The sequence below is a fragment of the Gavia stellata genome, chromosome Z, assembly GCF_030936135.1.
Source record: "Gavia stellata isolate bGavSte3 chromosome Z, bGavSte3.hap2, whole genome shotgun sequence".
Classification (NCBI taxonomy): domain Eukaryota; kingdom Metazoa; phylum Chordata; class Aves; order Gaviiformes; family Gaviidae; genus Gavia; species Gavia stellata.
In genome coordinates, this window is record NC_082637.1 from 61,756,619 (window position 1) to 61,779,402 (window position 22,784).

The 22,784-nt window shown below is 37.7% G+C and overlaps 1 protein-coding gene across 2 annotated transcripts in view; it reads left to right on the top strand.

Annotated features, from left to right (window-relative positions):
• PPIP5K2 (diphosphoinositol pentakisphosphate kinase 2) overlaps positions 1–15,426 on the top strand; it is a 41,797-nt gene extending 26,371 nt beyond the window's left edge. Inside the window, exons 23-31 of one of the 2 annotated variants that reach the window (XM_059833845.1) lie at positions 25–198; positions 2,518–2,691; positions 3,920–3,989; positions 6,037–6,156; positions 7,211–7,273; positions 8,985–9,044; positions 11,146–11,289; positions 12,835–12,963; positions 13,624–15,426. In XM_059833845.1, coding sequence (XP_059689828.1) covers positions 25–198; positions 2,518–2,691; positions 3,920–3,989; positions 6,037–6,156; positions 7,211–7,273; positions 8,985–9,044; positions 11,146–11,289; positions 12,835–12,963; positions 13,624–13,727 — 1,038 coding nt within the window. In that variant the 3' untranslated portion in view covers positions 13,728–15,426. The remainder of the gene's footprint in view (positions 1–24; positions 199–2,517; positions 2,692–3,919; positions 3,990–6,036; positions 6,157–7,210; positions 7,274–8,984; positions 9,045–11,145; positions 11,290–12,834; positions 12,964–13,623) is intronic. The other variant, XM_059833846.1, reaches the window with a different exon arrangement.
• The last annotated feature ends 7,358 nt before the right edge of the window (positions 15,427–22,784 follow it).

Sequence of the window (22,784 nt, forward strand, 5' to 3'; positions counted from 1 at the left end):
ACATGAATTATGTATTGTTTGTAGAATGAAGGCTCGAAAAAAACCTCTCATAGAAATGATAGTGATGAGGAGGCACATGCTTCTAAAAGAGATGAAACAGATCGATCAGTAGTGATGTTCAAGCCAATGGTATCAGACCCAATTCACATACACAGGAAGTCACCCCTTCCAAGATCCAGGAAGATTGGTTCTGTTGAAGTAAGTGTTTATGTTCCAGATAATGTCATTCACAGAAATTAACTTTTGCTTACTTTTAACAAAACAAAACCAAATATAATTCTGCTTTTGATTACACAGAACCAGTATGATGTTATGTCTCACAAAAAGGTTGCTCTTATTCTGTGGGAAATCCTACATGGCAGTAATTTGTATGAAGGAATTTTTTTTTTTCTTAAATGAATTCTTATTTTGCTATAAGACTTATTTCCTTTTTTCTTTTTAAGCCATTTTAGAAAAAACGATATTTGAAAATGAAGACTTTTTCAGTCTAAACCTACATCTTCAAACTAACATACATTGCTTTTGTATTCAACCTTACAAGACAGCTGCTATTGGGAATTAAGCAAACCTTCAGGGTGATCATACTGAGAGGGAACAGAGGGATAGGGGGCGGTAGGGGAGGTACAGGAGGTGAGAGACATGACTTCTGCTGTATTTGCTTTCACGTGGGGTGAAAGTGACTCCACTTGTCAAGCGTTTGAAGGTAAGAGAATAAACTGGAAGTTTTTTTTTTAAGTGGGTGGGGTTTGTGTTTCATGAATGCTTTAGATAACATCTTGAACAGTCTAGTCCCCTGTCTTGAAGGTCATGACATCTAGGTGTGCTTCACAGATACGGCTTTAATATCACAGAGGTGGGGGGTTGCATGGCAGTATCACTGATACCATTTGTAGGGTTGAGTGGCACTTCTGTGATATTAATGCTAGAAGCAGACTAACAGCTTCTTATTGCCTCATTTTCAGTTGCTTAAAACCATCAGAAATGAAGATTCACACCAAAAGCTTTTCCTTTTATGTTTGTGTTGGGAATGGGCTGTTTGTATGCAATGAAAGTATTACAGATTTGCAAGTAACTTGGTTATTGGTAGTGCGGAGAGAAAAAGATGCATGGTTCCCTTCTATAAGGATATGTGTATAACTTCACATTACTTTCACAAATTAACAGAGATAATAAATGTCTTATATTTTCTATTTCCAAGTTTTATCATAAACAAATGCTCACACCAGCAATATTTTGGATTTTTAAAAGCTGTTTTCACTATGATCATGCAAACTCCCCTCCTAGCTATGAGTTCACATACACACAACTTAATAGTCTGTTACTTTAAATTTCTACCCATTTTCATTTTCATAAACTATGTAGAAGTTGCTTTCAAAACGTATCAATAACATAAATTGCTAAATTTTGACTGTGCAGATAATATATGTTCAGATGGAATGTGTTTCAGCATTCAGTTTATTTGCTGGAAGAAAATAGCCAATTTAAAGAAAACATACACTACGAAATTTGTTTTTAAAAAGTAAAATTGGCAGTTTCATCTGGCCAACTGAAATCTGCAAAACCAGTATTTGGCATATTTAAACCAAATGGTATTTTCAAGTGTTTAAAAAAAATCATTGCAACTTAAACTGCAACTGCCTTGAACCTTTTTTTTTTTTTCCTGTAAGGCAATTCTCTCTTCACCTGTGTCCATTAATTTGAAAGGACACTGTCAGGAGTGAGATTATGTACAAGTTTTAGTCTGGGGTATAGTCAGCAATATTTACAGAAGGATCACAAAAGTGATTGAGTCATGAAAATTAAAAAAAAAAGCAGAATTCTAACAGTAAAACAAGAAAGTAAGGCTCATTGGCATTGGAAATCAAATTCTGTATTGTTAAAAATGTTGATCGCTAATGACACAGAACGATGTAGGGCATGCGGAACTCTTAGCCTGATGCTGTTGTCCCTTGAAGTCTTAATAGGTATCCAGCATCGATAATTTTTAGGGCTTTTTTAAGGTTGGAAAACTACTACAAGTCAGGTTGGTGCTCTTACCAGTGAGTCAGCTATAAAGTCTCAAAGGCGGTTCTAAACGTGAGAATCTTATAGATAAGGTTATAGGCTAGAAATTAAAACTATTAAGTAATAAATAGGAAAGTTTAATGTACTTAGAGGGGGAAAACTATTAAACAGTATGTCAAGGATAATATGTTCTGTTTCCAATATGTGGGAAATTCTTAAAATTATGAATCAATTATTGATAACAATTACTTCTCTCTCATATCTAATAATTAGTCTACCAGAAATTTGATTAAATTCTTGTATTAAAAGGTATAAATGGATTAAAATATGTAAGTGGAACTGATAACTTCCTAATATTGTAATATTACTCTTCCCTATTCGCTGTTTAATAGTTTTAAAAGCAGTAAATAAAAGGGTGCAAGCAGATTGGGTTTTTTTCTTTTCTGTTCATTTGGCTCTGTTGAATCTAACTTTGCATGCTTTGCTGTTTTTTGCCCCCTTTCTCACTTCCAGGAAGAGAGCCCCCTGAGTGTGTCTAGCCCAGAGTGTATTGGTACCTGGCTGCATTACACCAGTGGTGTGGGTACTGGGCGTCGAAGACGCAGATCAGGGGAACAAATCACTTCTTCCCCTGTCTCCCCTAAATCATTGGCTTTCACATCCAGTATTTTTGGCTCATGGCAACAGGTTTTTAAACTTTACTTCATTAAACATTATTATGCATTCCAAGCAACAACCAACTGTCTTTAAGGACATCTAATCCCTTGTTATGGATTATGTTTGAAGCAAATTCTTCCACTTCTTAAAATTAGTTCCCGAGAATGTTTGGGGGAAAAAGAGCAAGTGCATGTTTTTCCACTGAATGTGTTAAACATTTTCTGAAAAATTTGGTTTCTTTATAGGAATTGTAAATGTTACCACGGTAAAAAAGACTTAGTCTACTGCCTAATGAAACAGATTTCTGCTTTGGTTTAGTTGTCCTTTAAGACTTTTAAAAACAGCATTGCTTAATTTGGTGGTAGGTAAATTGAAAATCTTTTTTTTAATAATTGCAACCAATACCATTTAAAATAATTTATTTGGTACTTCATATTGCTATTCAAAACTTGTTTTGCCTATATCATATTTTCAGTGGCCTGGTATTAACTGTTGCAGGGAACAAACTCTAGCACTAATAATTCTCGCCTTCTGTATCTGGAGGTATCTGAAACTCCCAACACAGTACATCATCCATTGACTTGTACAATATTTTGAAGATTTTTCTAAATGTTGGGGGGAAAGGCAGGAAAAAAAGAAACTAAATTTTTTTGAAGTATGAGTGAAGATCTAAAGATTATTTAGTATGTCAAGATATTGTTTACATGTATGACAATGGATGGTGTTCTGTTAACCATATCCTTTTTCTTTGAAAATTTTCATAATTTCTTTTTATTGTGGAAAATTCTAAAACTATTTACATAGGAAAAGTTTCTATCAGTAAAGGCTGTGAGCATCTGAAGATTACACTGATTGAGCCCGTGCATGGATCAGTGATTGTATGGTGTCCTCAATAGCTTGTCTGTCTTTCCTTCCCTCCCCTCCTTTTTTCAATACAGGCGCAGTTTAGGAGAGTGCATTTGGTAAAATGAAATAAAATGTCTCAAATGTCTGTTCTCATATCTGTCTTGGTCTGTGTCCTTTCTCATTCTGAATGCTTGCTTTGCACCACTTCATTGCAAGGAACTCATATGTGAAATGGACTCCCTTCAGAAGGGGATATTGCATGGTCTTTCACATTTCCTTTACATATTTTTACTAACACTTATCATACAGCTTATTAACACTTGTCTGTCTGAAACAGGCTGCTCTATCAAGTTAAATGGACGTTTCATGCTGCTGTTCTACTTTCCCTTATTTTTCTGTTTTTTATATCCAGGTCCTATCAGAAAGCAATAGTAACTTACGAACACCAAGAACTATTCTGGAACAAAAGCAGAGTGGTCTAGGTATGTGCCTACAATTGAAAGTTTGTTTGATGTTAGCAGCTTTTCATCTGCCCGTTGTTATGTACAGTTGTACATTCTTTGAATAGCTTTTATGTTAACAGGACCCAATAGTACTTGTTATCAATAACATACGCTGAGTGTCTGCCTATGAACTGAAGAATTTTTCTGCAGCAAAAGTTTTTAAATAAATTATAACTGAAAAAAGCAAATTGTTTGAGGCTGTTCACACTACTGACTCTATACTGCTCGCAACAGGTACACAGGATTATTTTTAACATAAAGTAGATTTTTAAGATAATGTAGTTCATGACAGTTTTTGGGTTTTGCCAGAATCTTTTGTATTGAAATGACCTGGACTGGAAACTGTTAAAACACTTTCCTTGAAAATTAATGTTTCCTACTGTGGGCAATTGATGGACTTCAAGGTGTTTTACCGAGGGGAGGTGGATGGCGGACAAACCTCAAGTTTCTTGATAATATCAGGGTTTTGCACACATTCCCTCTCCTAAAATTAATTTCTTCCTTTCAGCATTAGAATGAATCATGCTATAATTCAATGAGTTGTTTCAAATTCTTTTAATTTAAGTGGTGCTTTTCTGTTGCTTCTTTGAAACAGGCATACATATGACTGATATGCAAAAATATGAAATCTTGCACTCCTATAAATCAATATAGCATTTTTTTCTAAGTGTGTCTTTTCATGGGAAAAATGAAGTGTAGAAAATGCATAAGCTATATGCATAAACTTAGAAGTAGCTTTTCCTTTCTTTGTAAAGATCTGTATATTTTGTATGTCTAATCTTTCTGTGATACTTTTCTTCCTATTATACCTTTCCCTTAGTAAAATGCATACATCAGGTGCTCTTGTTTATCGAAGTCATGTTTTTTATTGTGTGCTTGCTAGTTAAACAACTTTTCTTTTGCCAGTCTGTGACACATATGGCTTGTGGAAGTTGTTGTATTTCTGTGCATAGATTAAGGTGTTACATTTGGTATGAAAGGCTTTTGCCACAGACCAGGCACCAATTTATTTTGGCTGTGATTGGTCACATGTGCTAGTAATGTTTCTCCTCACTGGGTCATTAAAAGTAATGAAAGGAACTATCACTGGATAGATAGTTGGTTTTCAAAAAAAATCTGCTGCTACTTATCTAAGATGTAAAAGATAAGTTTGGAGTGAAAAACCACTTCTCCTTTCAATTAGTAGTAAAAACTAAAGGAAAAATGCAACGTTTTTTTCCATTTTATTCACTTTTGTATGTAAATTTCATTTATGGTTGATGATTATAAAAGTTATTTTTATATTTCCATCTGTGGCTTTCAGTGATTTGTTAAAACTCTCACCCTAGCGGCAGAAATGTATGAGTTGTAACAAAAGTACTCTCACTTGCATGGAGACGTACAAAAGTCTTCTCAGGAAAGGAAGTCAAGCTAAACTTGGTGGAACTTTTAAGTATTTTCAGTTTGTAACATTGTCAGTGATGGTGGCTGAAATACAAATACAGTGTTTCCAATTTGGTTAACATTTTGTTGGGGTTAGAAGGGAAATATTTCCATATTAAGTCTGTGGAAATGCATGAGTACTTCATTGCAGCCTGTCATCTCAAAGGTTGATTTGAAAGCAATGAGCAGTATTTTTCCAGTTTATATATATTTCAGAATTGCAGGTTTTAAAACACACAACTTTCACATCATCATCATCATCTTGGTTTTGTTTTCTTGTTTTGGTTATGTTTACATTGATGCTAACTGGTAACTTTTCTCTACCAAAAGTGAAAACAGGACAAGAACTCACTTTGTTAAAGCCAGTCCTCTCTTTGCACATATAGCAGAGGGTGCTGTGTCATGAGTAGAAGCACAGTAAATTATGATAGTTTCAGCCTACAAGTACCACTCTGACATTACAAGCATATTGTGAACCTGTCCAAGGCACTGCCAAAAGCTGCCTTTTGTGTGGTAAGAGCCATGTGCTTGCATGCTGCATGCATCCCCAATGTGAATGGACGAACACTTGGTTGTTGTATGTATTCTCTCTAACTCCCATCAGGGTCTCACTGTGCGGGCCTGTTTAGCACCTCAGTGCTCGGGGGTTCTTCAAGTGCACCTAACCTACAGGATTATGCTCGTACTCATCGTAAAAAGCTGACTTCTTCTGGCTTCATAGATGGTATGTGCACACTCTCGCACATGCACGCACATTGTGCCACATTAAACTTCTAAAGATAAATCCTAGGTTACTGATTTTAATGGAATCCTAGAATCCTTTGCCTTAGTATTAATTGTATGAGTTTCTATTGCGCATTGTAAAAAGCTGACTTCTGGCTTCATAGATGGTATGTGCACACTCTTGCACATGCACGCGCCATGTGCCACATTAAACTTCTAAAGATAAATCCTAGGTTACTGATTTTAATGGAATCCTAGAATCCTTTGTCTTAGTATTAATTGTATGAGTTTCTATTGCTTCTTTATTGCCCGTAGCTTGCTTATGTTTAACTTAATAGTACAGTTAATTCTTGTTTCTGTCTTGAATTGAACACTAGCTCACAGACTTGTAATATGTGCCAGGAGATTTCAGCAAGTGCATTTTTACAGTAAACTAAAATTTTGGTTTTGAAATTCTATTCTCATTTTAAACTTCAGGATTTATCATTACTTATTGATCTTGAAATAGAATAAATTACTTGGAGCATTACAAGGAATGAAAGCAATTATAAACTAATAACTTAAATACTGATGGTGAAAATTTTAGGATTCCTGACCTTTTTTTGGTGGGGTTTGGATTAAAAAGGAGCAGGAGATTTTCAGTTTCGGATAATCTGGGGTAGAGAAGAAACTCTCTCACTAGATTTCAGAATGTACAGATGCCAAAGCACACCTTTATAACTCTGAGATGAAACAGTATTCATGCTGTTTTCCCCCCAATTCACTACTCCATGTTCGACTCTAACCTAATATAACCTTGTATGCCAGAATCACCAGCTCATTCTGCTTGTTTTCATACACTTCATTACACATCTTGTAGTTATCAACAATACAAATTTTCTTCTTTTTAACCTCTATTTAGATTTTAGCCCTTTTCCTTGGTCCCTTCTGCATGCCACTCAGTTCTAATACCTTCTCATCTTTTCTTTTTTCCTTTCTTCTTCCTTTCCTTTTTTAAAATGTCCCTCTTTTGGTAGCTGTTACAAATTTCAGGTACCTGTTTTTCTCTTTCTCAGACACCACACGCGGTTCTGCTGTAAAAAGGTTTTCTATCTCATTTGCTCGACACCCAACCAATGGTACGTTTTGCTTTTATTTTAAAAACAAAAACAAAAACAAAAGGTTCCTTGCTTCATCCCTTTTATTTTTATTTCAAAATAAAATACAGTATCATCCAGCCGTCTGTTGTTCCTAACTTCAAGCACAACTCCAAATATATTTGTAATCATTAGATATCCTAAATCCCTTCTTTACCATTCATTAGTATAAATACAACATCAAAATTCATTCCTTAGAAAAATCCTTGAAAAAATTGAAGTGCTACTGTTAATCATGATCTCCGTAATAAATTATTCTCCCCAATTTCTTGTGTGATCGGACTGTATGGTACAAGATAAAAACAGAATTAAATCTGATCTTTATGGGGCATACACTTCTTGATAGCTGCTGCTTCTTCTTTGTCTTTCTCTTGCTGAGCTGTTCCCCTGAGCCTCCTGATTCTAAACTAAATCACTGAATTGACAACTGGAGTTTATGACTATCTTCTTGAAGTGATGCTAAATTAAAAAACTAAAGCAGAAGCTTTGGTTCCATTCCTGTTAAATTGCTATATTTATCATCGGACAAAAATTTATTTTACCTTATCATACTTCTCTGTTCATCAGACGTGCAAATTACTTAAATATTGCACTAAAAATCACAGCAAGAGAGCTGCCTGTTGCTTACACTGACCTCTTGAGCTTCAAAAGTGAGAGTTAACTTGCCTTCAGTCTACCATAGTTACAAAAAAAGTCTGGTTTAACACACAGGACAGAGGTATGTCTTTCTCTTCCTCAGCAAAATATTTCATGTCTACCTTTCTACGTGATTAAATATGCCCAAAATGTATCCTGTTCATGAAAACTAGACTCGGTCTTCAGCATCCATCGGATCTTAATGTAGCTTTTCCAGATTTCTAAATTGCAGTTTTAAAATGTGCATGACAGCTGGCTGAGTACAGTGATGGTGATATTATTGAAACTGCAGTGGAAATCATCAGCATTTTTGTGTTAGATTCAAAATGCATTTGCTTAGAAACAAGGTTAAAAGAAAAGACTGAGTTTTTGTTTGGCTTTCCTGAGAAGCAAGTAGTACTTTATTATGTTCATTTGGAATCCATAGTGACTTTTTGCATTGCAGTGCTTCTTGAGGGGAAACTGCTATAGTAAGGCTGAATTAATACCATTAAGACTGCGTTTGATCTAAAAGGCCAATTCTAGTGTTCTATTTCAAATAGGAAAGTTAGGAGTCCATTTTTTATCTTTAGACTCAAACCAAATAATATTTCCAAAACATACAAGGTCAGAAAGAACTGCATTTGAGTATCAATGTCTAATAATATGGTTGCTTTCTCTTCCATTTAGTACTATCTTTTTGTGACTGCATTCTTTAAAAAAAGTATCTAAATTGCTTTTAATGAATGCATTGATTGTTATGATTCATTTAATACAGCAGTTTTACCACACATCTTTTACAAAATTAATGCATGCTGAATGAGCTCCTATCAAACCTAATATTGCAGGTTTCCAAGGGTTTTCTACTAACATAAGAACATATTGATGTTGTTTTGTCTGTCCTCTGGACTATCATTTTGATTCTCCTTGTCCCTTTCACTCTGTTCTTTCTTATTTTTATGTTGTTATCACACCCTCTTAACTCATTTCAGAATACCCCCCATCTTTAGTTCAAGGAACATGGTGAAACAAGTATCTTCTGACAGTGCTTTAACCTATATTCTGGGCCTCTATGCAGAACACCCACACCTCTTTAGGTGCTGGTCCATTTCCTCTGTGGAATTTCTAGGCTCCAGTGGTATGTCTTTCTAGCTTTTGAATGTCAGACAGCAAGGTGGCTTTTTGAGATGCTGCGTTAACCCTTTCATTGTCTTGCCTTTTAATGGGGACAGTGCTTTAAGAATAAATATAGCCAAAACTCAAAGGCTATTAGTTTACAGGAAATTGCTTTTTTAAAGGGATACTGTCAGGCTTCTCCATCATTAAAATTCAAATTTATTTCTCATAACATCATAAAATATTTATCATAAAATACTCAAATAAAACATTGCTGGTAGGTTTCCAGGGTATCTTTTAAGTCATATCTCTTAGATGCAAAGATACTACAACAACATGCTGGGATATGGCTATCTGACAGCAGAATTGTCAAAACTGAACAAAAAACCTATGGTGGGGAAATTCCTGAAAGAAGAAAACTTTTTTTCTTTTCTTTTTTTAAAGGGCGTGGGTGTATTTTGAAATTCCTTTCTGGTTTTCTGTAACACTGCACTATAACAGTAATAGTTATTAAAAAGTTAACCTGACATTGTCCCAGTACGTTCTTTGCAAAATTAAAAAAATAAATTCTCAGTCAAGTGATAGTGACTTTACTGTCAGGGTAAAGAGATAAATCTTATATTTTACTGTAATGCAAAGAAAGGGTTTGCGCTTTGCATGCATGCGTAGTTATTTAGGATAGTAATATGTATGCCAAACATCTTAGTGCTTACACTGAAGCTTAGCTGCTGTCTTTACAGAAAAATAGAAATTAAGTATGTGAAGTTTCTTTTGAACATGAAAACCAAGCTTCCATTAAATGCAACATTTAATTTATAATATAAATGAAGCTGACATAAGTACACTTCAGTTGATTGTTTATTTGAGGTGACTGTGCCTCAAATTTGAGTATGACCAAGGTGGATCCAAATATAAATACAGACATTTGGGGGTTGAAATTTTGTTGAGTTACTTCTCTATGGAAAGCACTAAATGGGGACTGAATGGGGAACACTGGATATCACAAGAATATTGATGCTTATTATTTTAGGGGAGGGAACAGTTCACAGTCATAATCCTATCTCTAATAAATGTACCTTGAACTGAAATTCTAAACATTATTTCATTCACTATTGTTTCTTCATTTAAATATCTTAAAAGAAGTGTAGCTACTGTAAATTTACAATATTGAGTTGCAAAGTTGTAATGTTACAGCTGTATGTTGAAAACACTAATGGACATATTTTCCTCTTCTGAAATGCAATTGGATGAAGAGCTTGTTCATTGAGTTATCAAACTTGCATCACTTTAGAGAACTGCAAATTTTTTTTTATCAAGATGTTTAAATGCTTTTTAGTATGTTAGTAATATGGATATGCATGGTTGGTGTATAAGCAATACTAATGTAGAAAAGCAAAGTCCAATAAATTTTTAGGTTTTGTGTTGCTATATTTACCTGTTCTAATAGATGAAACTTATAGTCTTTTAAGTACTGTTTTTAAATGCATAAAGGTAGGTGAAAATCGGTCTTACAAAGTGAAAACATGTAACCTCAAGGTACAAAAGTGCTAACAGTGGTTTTCCCTTGATATTTAAGGCAACAGTTTGTTTTCACAGAATACTGAAGATGATAGAACGTGAATTCTGCACATTTATTTCTTGGAAGTTGTAGCATTTTTAGCTCTTGTCTGCTAACAGTTGACAACATAGCTATCCCATTTTACTTACATGAATGAGTTACCTATTTAGTGTTTTGCCAGATATGAGAATGAGTAGGAGAAATACTACCATTTCCTGACTATTTTTTTTTAGTGTTTTACTAAGTTTCTCTTAGAGAAAAGTTATCTTTCATGAACTGATCTCGAGTAGAGCACAGCTGCAATGTTTGAAGACCATTTTATGTGTACGTGGGATTTGTATCCCATGGTATGTTAAATTGTACCTTTAGTTTAGTACATCCTGGAAATTGGCACATCTTTTTCCAACTCCTTTAATATTTAGTGTCCGTGATTTCAAGAGTACTATGTGTGCATGTGCTGATTTAAAATAAGCACTTTTTATTGCGCACTAATACCTGCCCATGCAATAGCTTAAATCCTGTCTTATGTTTGGAAATCTCTTTTTTTTTACTCTTTTTCTTTCAGGTTTTGAACTATATTCCATGGTGCCTTCTATTTGCCCTCTGGAAACTCTACACAACTCCTTGTCTCTGAAGCAGGTGGATGAATTTCTTGCCTCTGTTGCTGCTCCATCAAGGGAAAATCTACAGGAGACATGTACTGATTTTAGTTTGTAACTATGTTCATTTTAAATTGCTAAATATTGTCTAGTTAATATTTCTGGTATTTTAGAGCTAACAAGTAAACTAAGAATACTGCTTTAAAAAATTGAAATATGTACATAAATCATAATTTCAATTTTTGCAGTATCCTTTTGTGGTAGGGACACTGTCATAATTCATTGAAGTAATGTCTCTGTTGACTGGGGTAGTGAATTAAGGATTTAATGAAACCGCAATTGGTTTATTTCCTCACATTAAGAACTTCTTTGTACTTTCCACATTGTTAGCTGAATTACAAGGAATGTTTTTTAGTGAGCATGGAGTATTTCCAGCTTTATACTGTACTGTTGTACAGGCAGTAACCTCAGAAGAGTAGTGCTGCCTTTTACAAGCCTTTTACATCTTAAAACTGTGTTATTTCCTGTTTCTTTCAATATTACTTGGGGATTCCCCTGTGGAGTGCCTTGCAGTTACTTAGTTTTTTAGTTTGTGCTGAATGCTTAATGTTTACGTGATCTTGAAATGAAATGCAAACTGAGTTCTATCCATGTGCATGTGTCTGGGAAGATGACTTCCCATTGTGATTCTACTGCTGTGTCTTTGAAAACGGTTTCAGTTAGGTCAGATTTACCACTTACTAGGATGCTTATAATTCTTGTGTCAGGTGACTGAAAATTATTCTTCTTGAGGAAATGTCTGAAGTCTCATGCTTTGATCAGAAAATATGTACTTGCTAGTACTGATACAAAGGTTTCCTAGATGTTAGGATTCTTCCTTTTTTTCCTGTTATTTTAGTTTTACACAGTTTAGATTTTAATAAGCAGCTAATTTGATAGGGTAGGCCTCCTATACCTGAGAAGGAAGATAAGCAGTTTAAGAAAATAGATGTTACTGAAAAAGGACTCAGGGAGGCTTACAGGTATTGTAAAATTCTCAGCAATTTGAAATTCTTTATTACACTGGTTAGGAAGTCCTTGTCTCTTCAAAGTCAGTTCAGAATTTAGAGTACACAAGATGAAAAAATATTTAAAAAAACCTGTCATACTTCTGTGGTGGTCTGGTTGTCACCTTTCTACAAAGGAGTGGTTGGAAATTATACATGATAGAATTGAGGCCATAGGTGCTTTGTTCTCCTTCTGCTTTCCTATAACGTTTGAAAGTTGCCTGGAGAATAATCTATTGTACGCACCTTTTATGGGTGTTTTGGACTAAATGCCTGTTCCAGTGCAATCTTCATAACCTATGAGAAGTAGCATTAGCGCAAGACTTCTGGCAAGGCAGCTGTTACTGAAATTTGGCTTAGCTGCTTTAGCCGCATGAAGTTATCATGTTGCTCTCTGAGATAAAAAGGAGATTTTTAGTTTGTCTTTCATGCTTTGAAGTTTTGACACTAGAGTCAAAAATCAGTAGCTGAGCTGCAGGTTGCATAACTGTGGCATTTATATTGATGGACAGATACACAGTTCTGTGGCTACTATTTTTGACATTTTGCTTAGGTGAGAGTATTTTTATTATTGATGATGTGTATCTTCTTTTTTCCCTGCCATTTCAGCTTCTCCAACTTACATGATTCCACTGTCAGGAAGAAAAATTTCTTTAAATACATATACCCCTGCAAAAATTCAACCAACACCACTTAAAACTTTGCCTGAAAGGCTAGCAATAGAGAAACCAATCTCATGTAAGTAACTTCTGTCAGAGGCAGAATGGCTAACTTCAATACATTATTTCCAGCAGTAGGATTTTTTCTTATATATTACATAATTTCTTATGGCAGCTATTTCTTAACAATCCCTGTCTATGTAAGTGGGGTCATTTTATGGGTCAGCGAAAACTCAATAGCATTGCACAAATAGTTTTAGCAGTAAAACTGTGCTAATAGTTACCTTCTCTTATCCTCTGAAGTGTTTGAAAGAATTTCTATGGCCTGAAAATTCATGGGTTTTTTTGTTTTTAAGTATGACAGTCTTTCTAGCTAACTCCAAGTAAGACAAGCAAAGAAAATTTATTTATTTAAATGGCAGAATTTCTAAGATGTTTTCTGAATATTTACTATCGAGCTCTGTGACCAGGTTCTGACTAAAGCTTCCAATAACATGATGATGCATTCAATCATCAGTATATTCAACCTGAAATGTTGGCCAGCTACACTGTCTGCTTTTGGATAGTTCTGCTGTTTTGAGGAACTCTAGAAAAAAATCCCATTGCATTTCTGGTCTCATTAGATGCAGTGTAGCTTTGTGTGTGTTTCTGTGCTAGACAACTTGCATTTTTCTTGCTTTTGATGCTTTTTAGCATGGATATTCTTAAGTGTAAAACTTTTTTTTCTTTATCTGTACAGCTACCCCTGGATCTTCTGTTTGTGTATCTAATGTTAAGCTATCTCTTGAGGAGGCCTCGCTAGATGTAGAACTTAGTGGTGAAACTCTTTCTGAGAAGAAATGAAGTTGATCAAGCAAAACTGGAAGCAACTTCTTAAACAATTCTTTAGTGTGCATTCAACTAAATTACTGAGCTTTCAAAAGCCATTCATGTCTGCAGTTCATAGTGCACTTAAGAATCTTTAATTTATACATAGTTAACTAGTGTGCACACTACATATTTAGGTCAAATGTCTCTCATTTTCTAAAACATTTCAGGAAATATGTTTATTTATCAGTTTTATGAACTGCACAGCTTTAATGGAAAATCTGCACATGAACCATTTCAGTGTCTTCAAATATTTACTGTAAACTTGTACAAAAAGAAAATACCAATGCAGTGGTATGTGTTATAGTGGCTCTGTTGATGTCACTGTAATGAAGGCATTGTCTGTTGTCATTATAAACTTCTATTTTCAGGAGTTTATAATCTCCCTGTGAATTTCTTTTGTGGGCTAAATGCAACACATATCTTGGCTAGAAGCTTTTTTTAAATTTAAGTACATTTCCAAAGAGATCTCTTTTGCCTGGTTTTGAAGATAAGCAGATGTTTTCTGCATTTGAATTATTTTGTATCATATATGCTGCAATAATTAGGTATGATGGAGTGAGTTAATGTATTGTCACTTTTGACTCTCCTTATTTTTATTCTGTGTTTACATCAGACCTGTAACATTCAAATACACCTTCTCTTTTGTTGTTTAGTATACATGCTTGTATACAGGTATCTGTATATCATCCAGCGGATAAAACTGTCTTTTATATGTTTTTATCAAAAACTTCTTTTGTTTACTAAAAGACAGTTTTATTTGCTTTGCCATATGTTTCTACAAAAAGGTGATATTAAAAAGCAGGTTTTATAAAAAGAGAAATGGTTACAGCTGGTCTGCTAGTAAGTTTGTCCTAAAAATTGTAAATATTCCACCTATGCTTTATTATCATCCCTTCAGAGTAGAGAGAGGTTGTGGTCTACCAGAAATCAGTGCTTACTGTTGCAAAATACTCAGGATTCATGATGGCCTGGGAATTTTCATACCTCTCTCCTTGCAATCTAGGTGGTTGACAACAGCTCTCATAAAAAAAAAAAAAAAAAAAGAAAAATTTAAGATTTTATAAGAGCTGTGAGAAGCATTAGTAAGTCAGTGGAACTTTGAGTTATTGGGTTATGTATCCAGTCTCAGCAGTTCTTGTGATTTTTATCTGTGGCATGAAAAATTATTGAATTATTATAATTATCCCAAGTGTATGAAAATATTGTCCACTTTTGAAACTTCAAGTGGCTGATTATTAATAACTGACTTCATAAACTACAAGCTAGATAATTCCTTTCATGTTTAAGTTGCAGAAGAGATAGCTTCCAAGTAATATTTTTAAGTAGGGCTCTTAACTCGTCTCCAGAGCCAGTGCCACTATAATTACATTCACTTTGCCACAGGGTCTGTTTTCAGTGTTTACCGCACATGAAATGGCTTCAGCAAACTATTTCTAAAAATGCTGGTTAAATACCAAAAATATGAAGGGTTTCACAGCTATATACTTAAAGCCTTTTATTTTCTGTAGTGTAATTGTGTTATTGACAGTGTTGGTCTTGCACACAACTGAATGTACACTTGTTTACTGTTTTAAAAAAATACTGTTAAAATTTCAGTATGTGTATCATTCCAAATCAGTCAACCAAAGCTGCGGCATAACTTTTTTTTATGTGCTCCTAAATAAAAACAAGGTGGCTGGCAACTTCTCTCCATTTTGTTTTCCTTTAACAGTATATCTGAAGTACAGTCAGTAGCTGACTCAGTAGTCTTGATAGAAAAAAATTGTACAAATAAGCCATTAATACATAAATAAGCCAAAATTTCTCTTGGTGGTGAAGGACATGACTTAAAAGAAATTAGGGTTTATCATTTTATACTGAAATCACTCCTCAAAAAGGCAAATGGTAGTCACTCACACACGAGTGCTTCCTCATGTTCCAGAATGGTAACATTAAATACAGAACCACTGTCAGCACTCTTCTATTTCCTGTTACTACTCCAGCAATAAGGCAGAACATGGAGTGTACTAAGCTGATTTGGACCTATTTTTAGTCCAATTTCTTTGTGCAATTGGACTGTCTCTCACAAACTTCTTCAACTGTACCATCCTATTGCAACCAGATTTGACAGAGGTCAAAGAATAAGTTCATAGAAAATAAGGGGTTGAATATGACTGTAACTTCCAAAATACTACCACCCTGAAATGTCGTCTAAGTAAATGTTTAGCATTTCCTTCAAAAATGAAGCATCATTACCAAACAGAGCAAAACACAAAAAAGTTTCTAAAACCTCCAAAAATTATTTTTAAATCTTGTTTTATCCTTTTCATTTTTCTTTGTTATAATAAAGACATAAATTTGAGTTCTCTATATAATTATACCAGCAAGTAAAACTTGTTAAGAGAAAGTAGATATGCTTTCATAGTTCAATTTTGTAGGAATCTATATAAACAAGCCCAGGGAGATATGCATACAAAAAAGAACGATCATACACTGATGAATAGCATCACAACCAGCAGAGTTCAAAGGAAGGTGGCAGAAGAGATGTAACAAAGACATATAATAGCGATTTCAAAGCAATTGACTATTCAAGTGGCAGAATGTAGGGATTTAACACTGTTTTCTGTCATCTAACAGAGATGGAAGCATAACGTTCCTTCATTTTTCCTGTATTTTTTCTCTATCAGTTTACAACAACGTATTTTTTTCTATCATAAAGTTGCTGGAAAAGAGGAACTTTTACATGGAAATTACAATGTCTAGTGGTGTATTCTTTTTCTAAAAGAGCCTAATTTGGTGATAATTGCTCTGATGTAAACAGGATTATGTGGTTGACAGGTTTGCATGATAAATTCTTTGGTATTAATCAAGGGATAAACGAGAAGTGCAGGAAAGGAAATTCTCGTATTTTACATGGGTATCTCAAGATTAGCCTGAAAGGGAGTTATAGTAAGCTATTTTGGTCTGGATGCCTTTTTTTATCCAATGTGGTTTTGAGAAATCCACTTTTGTGCCACATTCTTGATCTATATAATCCAATGTCCAAATAGAATGGAAATACCATCAAAGCCATTTTCTGATGCACCACACTTACAGATCTCCATTCTGTTCAGTAAAAGGGATCAACATCACCAATCAGTGAAAACAAGGTAATTGGGTGATGCACATTTTGTAGCAGATTAAGAATTCTCGTAACAGAATGCAGTATCTTTGCTTCCAACAAAGCCTATTTGGTCTGAGTGCACGTGTCTCACTAAGTCTTTGCTTCCAACAAAGCCTATTTGGTCTGGGTGCACATGTCTCACTAAATCTTCTGTTCTAATATGTCTCTCCAGAAGAGGGAATAACTGCTCCTTTAATAAGATTATTATTAATTATTGTATACTAATATAAATACTAAAACTCTTGTGAATCTTTTACAATCTGAATATACGTCCATTTGGATGTCCTGTCTTACTTCTCTTCAGATTCTTGATAACTTTTTAATACCCTTTTTGGGTAAGGGCTGGGAATATATTTAGATTTAAAACATTGTTTCTAAAGCCTCCATAAGTTATTTTAGAAGACTACTCCAGGAAATATTTTAAACTATTTATGAATCTTAACTAAGAGTCTATAGTCATTTTTAATGAGCACTTGCACAGTAAATGTAGAGTTACAAACTACTGAGGTCTGCAAAGGAGAAAATCAAACCAAAAGAATTCAAAAGACTGAAATGACATTGTACTTGAAATAGAATGAAAAAAAAGCAAAAGCTTGGAGATTCCTGCCTTTTCTAGGTTGAGTATTAGTTATGAACGAGTAAACACTGACTCAAACTATATGCAGCTCTGGGCCCCACACTTTAAGAAGGATGTTCAGGTCCTTAAATGCATCCAGAGGAGGGCAACAAAGCTGGTGGAAGGGCTGGAAGGCACGTCCTGTGAGGAGCCGCTAAGGACTCTGGGTTTGTCTAGGTTGGAGAGAAGGAGGCTGAGGGGTGACCTCATTGCTCTCTACAGCTTCCTGAGGAGGGGAAGTGGAGAGGGAGGTGCTGATCTCTCTTCTCCCTGCGATCCAGTGATAGGATGCGTGGGAATGGCTCAAAGCTGTGTCAGGGGAGGTGCAGAGTTGACATTAGGAAACATTTCTTTTCCAAGAGGGTTGCCAAGCACTGGAACAGCCTTCCTAGAGAGGTGGTCAATGCCCTATGCCTGGCAGTGTTTTTAAGAGGCATTTGGACAACGCCCTTAGTAATATGCTTTAACTTTTGGTCAGCCCTGAAGTGGTCAGGCAGTTGGATCAGATGGTCATTGTAGGTCCCTTCCAACTGAAATATTCTATTCTAAGCCATTATTAATTCCCATACATTTTGACCTCAACATATGCTATGCATTCGGTCCACAACAAAAATGTTAAACAAAGATCACAGGAACACAGAATAATTCAGGGCCTCAGGAGGTCTCTAGTCCAACCTCTTCCTCAAATCAGGGTCATCTGTGAGACCAGACCATGTCACTTAGGACTTCATCCAGTTTGGGCCTGAAAACCTTGAAGGATGGAGACTGCACCACCTCTGTGAGCAACCTGGTCCCATCATGAACATGTCTTCATCACTTCTCTTGCTTATTTAATAGATTTACGTTTTTATTTTGATAAACTTACTTAGGTTCACTTAACAGACCTACAGTTACGTTAGCAAGTACTTTCTGTTGCCTACTTCTATACATAGAATCATAGAATCATTTAGGTTGGAAAAGACCTTTAAGATCATCAAGTCCAACTGTTAACACTGCTAAGTCCACCACTAAACCACATCCCTAAGCACCTCATCTGCACGTCTTTTAAAAATCTTAAGGGATGGTGACTCCGCCACCTCCCTGGGCAGCCTGTTCCAATGCCTGACAACCCTTTCAGTGAAGAAATTTTTCCTCATATCCAGCCTAAACCTCCCCTGGCACAACTTGAGGCCATTTCCTCTTGTCCTGTTGCTAGTCACTTGGGAGAAGAGACCAACACCCACCTCTCTGCAACCCCCTTTCAAGTAGTTGTAGAGAGCGATAAGGTCTCCCCTCAGCCTCCTCTTCTCCAGGCTAAACAACCCCAGTTCCCTCAGCTGCTCCTCATAAGACTTGTGCTCTAGACTCCTCGCCAGCTTTATTGCTCTCCTTTGGACATGCTCCAGCACCTCAATGTCTTTCGTGTAGACAAAACTGAACACAGTATTCAAGATGTGGCCTCACCAGTGCCGAATAAAAAGGTAAAATCACTTCCCTCCTCCTGCTGGCCACACTATTTCTGATACAAGCCAGGATGCCATTGGCCTTCTTGGCCACCTGGGCACACTGCTGGCTCATCTTCAGCCGGCTGTCAATCAACACCCCCAGGTCCTTTCCCATCAGGCAGCTTTCCAGCTACTCGTCCCCACATTGCATGGGGTTGTTGTGACCCAAGTGTATGAGGTTCAACAAGGCCAAGTGCTGAGTCCTACACTTGGCCTTGGCCCATCAATCCAGCCTGTCCAGATCCCTCTGCAAAAGCCTTCCTACCCTCAAGCAGATCAACACACCCGCCCAACTTGGTGTCATCTGCAAACTTACTGAGGGTCCACTCGATCCCCTCATCCAGATCATTGATTAGTTACTAAACAAGACCGGCCCCAGTACTGAGCCCTGGGGAACACCGCTTGTGACCGGCCGCCAACTGGATTTAACTCCATTCACCACAACTCTTTGTGCCCAGCCAGCCAGCCAGTTTTTTACTCAGCGAAGAGTGTGTCTGTCCAAGGCATAAGCAGCCACTTTCTCCAGGAGAATGCTGTGGGAAATGGTGCTAAAGGCTTTTCTAAAGTCTAGGTAGACAACATTGTCTCATTAAAAGGAATGTAGTTTTGAAATTTGTCTGACAGAGTCCTGGGATTGTCACTGATTCATTTATCAGAGCCCCAGCAAAAGGACTTGCACTGAGCAGATGCGCAAAAATCGAAATCGGTTATTTTATTGAGAGCGACAGAAACAGATTCGAGACTGCCGTTGATAAATTCACTAACTACAATAGTGCTACTAATTAAGGTTAATATTGCTAGCAAACTTGATAGTAATACAACAACCCAGGGATAACTTTCAGCCAGAGGGTGAGAGGTGCAGCGCTTACCCGTAGAGGTGTCCCTGCCTGGGGTGGAGGAAGAGAATGCAGCCTGTCAGCTGATACGTCAGGTACTGAGGTTTTCCTTTCCACCTTAACAATCATTTTCTCCATATTTTATCATGAAAACTACAAGGTTCCCCCCCATATGTGTGAGTTGTAATATGCATTTCACTAGTAATGAGGCAGAGGTCAGTTATCGGACACGAAGTCTTTTGAAGAAACAAAGAACCCCTCAGATTCCTGTTATTTTGCTGTCTTTGCTGACCACAAGCAGGGCTGTCCTGGCTCCACAGGGCCCCCTCCTTATCTGCACCCTGTGTTAGCCAGGAGAGTCTCCACTCCCCCAGGTCACACAAGAGAGAGCAAGGGCAGTCTTAATGGTTCTTTGAGCAGAGGAATCCCACCTCACTATCCAAATTCCACAAACATCCACAGCCTTTCCCTCGTCCACTAAGTGGGTCACCTTGTCACAGAAGATCAGGTTAGTCGAGCAGGACCTGACTTTCATAAACCCATGCTGACTGGGCCTGATTGCCTGGTTGTTCTGTACGTGCCACATGGTAGCACTCAAGATGACCTGCTCCATAACCTTCCCTGGCACCGAGGTCAGACTGACAGGTCTGTAGTTCCATGGATCCTCCTTCTGGCCCTTCTTGTAGATGGGTGTCACATTTGCTAACCTCCAGTCCACTGGGACCTCACTGGTTAGCCAGGACTGCTGGTAGATGATGGAAAGTGGCTTGGTGAGCACTCCTGTCAGCTCCTTCAGTACCCTTGGGTGGATCTCATCTGGCCCCATAGACTTGTGGGTGTCTAAGTGGTGTAGCAGGTCGCTAAACATTTCCCCTTGGATTGTGGAGGCTTCATTCTGCTCCCCACTGCTATCTACCATCACAGGGGGCTGGGTACCCAGAGAACAACTGGTCTTACTATTAAAGCCTGAGGCAAAGAAAGCATTAAAGTACCTCAGCCTTTTTCTCAGCCTTTGTCACTATGTTTGCCTCGCATCCAGTAAAGGATGGAGATTCTCCTTAGCCCTCCTTTTGTTAACATTTTTTATTGGTTTTTATGGCAGTAGCCAGGTTAATTTCTAGTTGGGGTTTGGCCCTTCTAATTTTCTCCCTGCAAAACCTCACAACAACCTTGCAGTCTTCCTGAGTTGCCTGCCCCTTCTTCCAAAGGTCATAAACTCTCCTTTTTTTCCTGAGTTCCATCCAAAGCTCTCTCTTCAGCCAAGCTGGTCTTCTCCCCTGACAGCTAATCTTCCAGCACATGGGGCCGGCCTGCTCCTGCGCCTTTAAGACTTCCTTCTTGAAGAGTGTCCAGCCTTCCTGGACTCCTTTGCCCTTCAGGACTGCCTCCCAAGGGACTCTGTCCACCAGGCTCCTAAACAGGCCAAAGTCAGCCCTCCAAAAGTCCAAAGCAGCAGTTCTGCTGACCCTCATTCTTACTTCTCTGACAATCAAAAAGTCTTATCATTATTTCATAATCACTGTGCCCAAGACGGCCTCCCACCATCACATCCCCCACAAGGCCTTCTCTGTTCACAAACAACAGGCCCAGCAGGTGCCTTCCCCAGTTGGCTCACTCACCAGCTGTGTCAGGAAGTTATCATCTTCCACACACTCCAGGAGCCTCCTGGACTGTTTCCTCTCTGCTGTATTGTATTTCCAGCAGACATCTGGTAAGTTGATGTCCCCTACGAGAACAAGGACTAGAAACTGTGAGACTTCTCCCAGCTGCTTATACAATATTTTGTCTGTCTCCTCATCCTGGTTGGGTGGTCTGTAACAGACTCCCACTAGGATATCTGCCTTGTTGGCCTACCCCCTGATTCTTACCCACAGACACTCAACCCTATTGTCACCATCGTTAACCTCTAGACAAGTCAAAAGCTCCTTGACATACAGGGCTACCCCACCGCCTCCCCTGCCTTGCCTGTCCCTTCTGAAGAGTTTGTAGCCATCCAGTAGAGCACTCCAGTTGTGCGAGTCATCCCACCACATTTGCATGATGGCCACTATATCATAGTTTCCCTGCTGGACAATGGCCTCCAGCTCCTCCTGTTTGTGGCCCATGCTGTGTGCATTGGTATAGATGCACTTCAGCTGGGCTATTGATCCTGCCACCTTTTTTGGGGGAAGAAACCCTAATTCCTATGTGAGTACTCTCAGGCACTTCCCTGGTTTCTAAAATACCAATAATCCCTGCGACTTTGCTGCCTTATGGGTCCCCATCCCCTACCCCCACTGAGACGGCAGACCAAAGGTCTTCACCAGCACACCTCCCCTCAAACACTGGCAAGCCATCCTCAGGCTTATCTCCAGCAAGCCTGGTTTTATACTTTCCCCCTTCAAATCCAGTTTAAAGCTCTTTCAATGAGCCCTGCTAATGGCTGCACCAGGATCCTTCTCCCCCTGAGAGACAGGCATTCCCTGCTTGTCGCCAGCAGGCCTGGTGCCATATAGAGAGACCCATGATCAAAGATCCAAAATTCTGCCAGTGACACCAGTCTCTGAGCCAGGTATTGATTAACTGGCTCTTCCTGTTTCTTCCCTTCTCATTCCCTGCCAGCGGAAGGATGGAGGAGAGCACCACTTGTGCTCCCAATCCCGCAACGAGTCTTCCCAAGGCCCTGAAGTCTCTCTTGATCACCCTCGGGCTTCTTGTTGGAACTTGATAGCTGCCTACCTGAGGAATCAATAATGGATAATGATCCGAGGGCCATAACAGGGTAGGACGTTTTCTTGTCATGTCTTTAACACGGTCCCCAGGGAGGCAGCAAACTTCCCTAAGAAGTGGGTCAGTCTGCATATGGGGCCTTCTGTTTCCCTCAGGAGAAAGTCCCCTATGACAATGACCCGTCTTTTTTTCTTTATGGAAGCAGTTTTTACACAGGGCATAGGCCAGCTTAGCCTTGGTGAC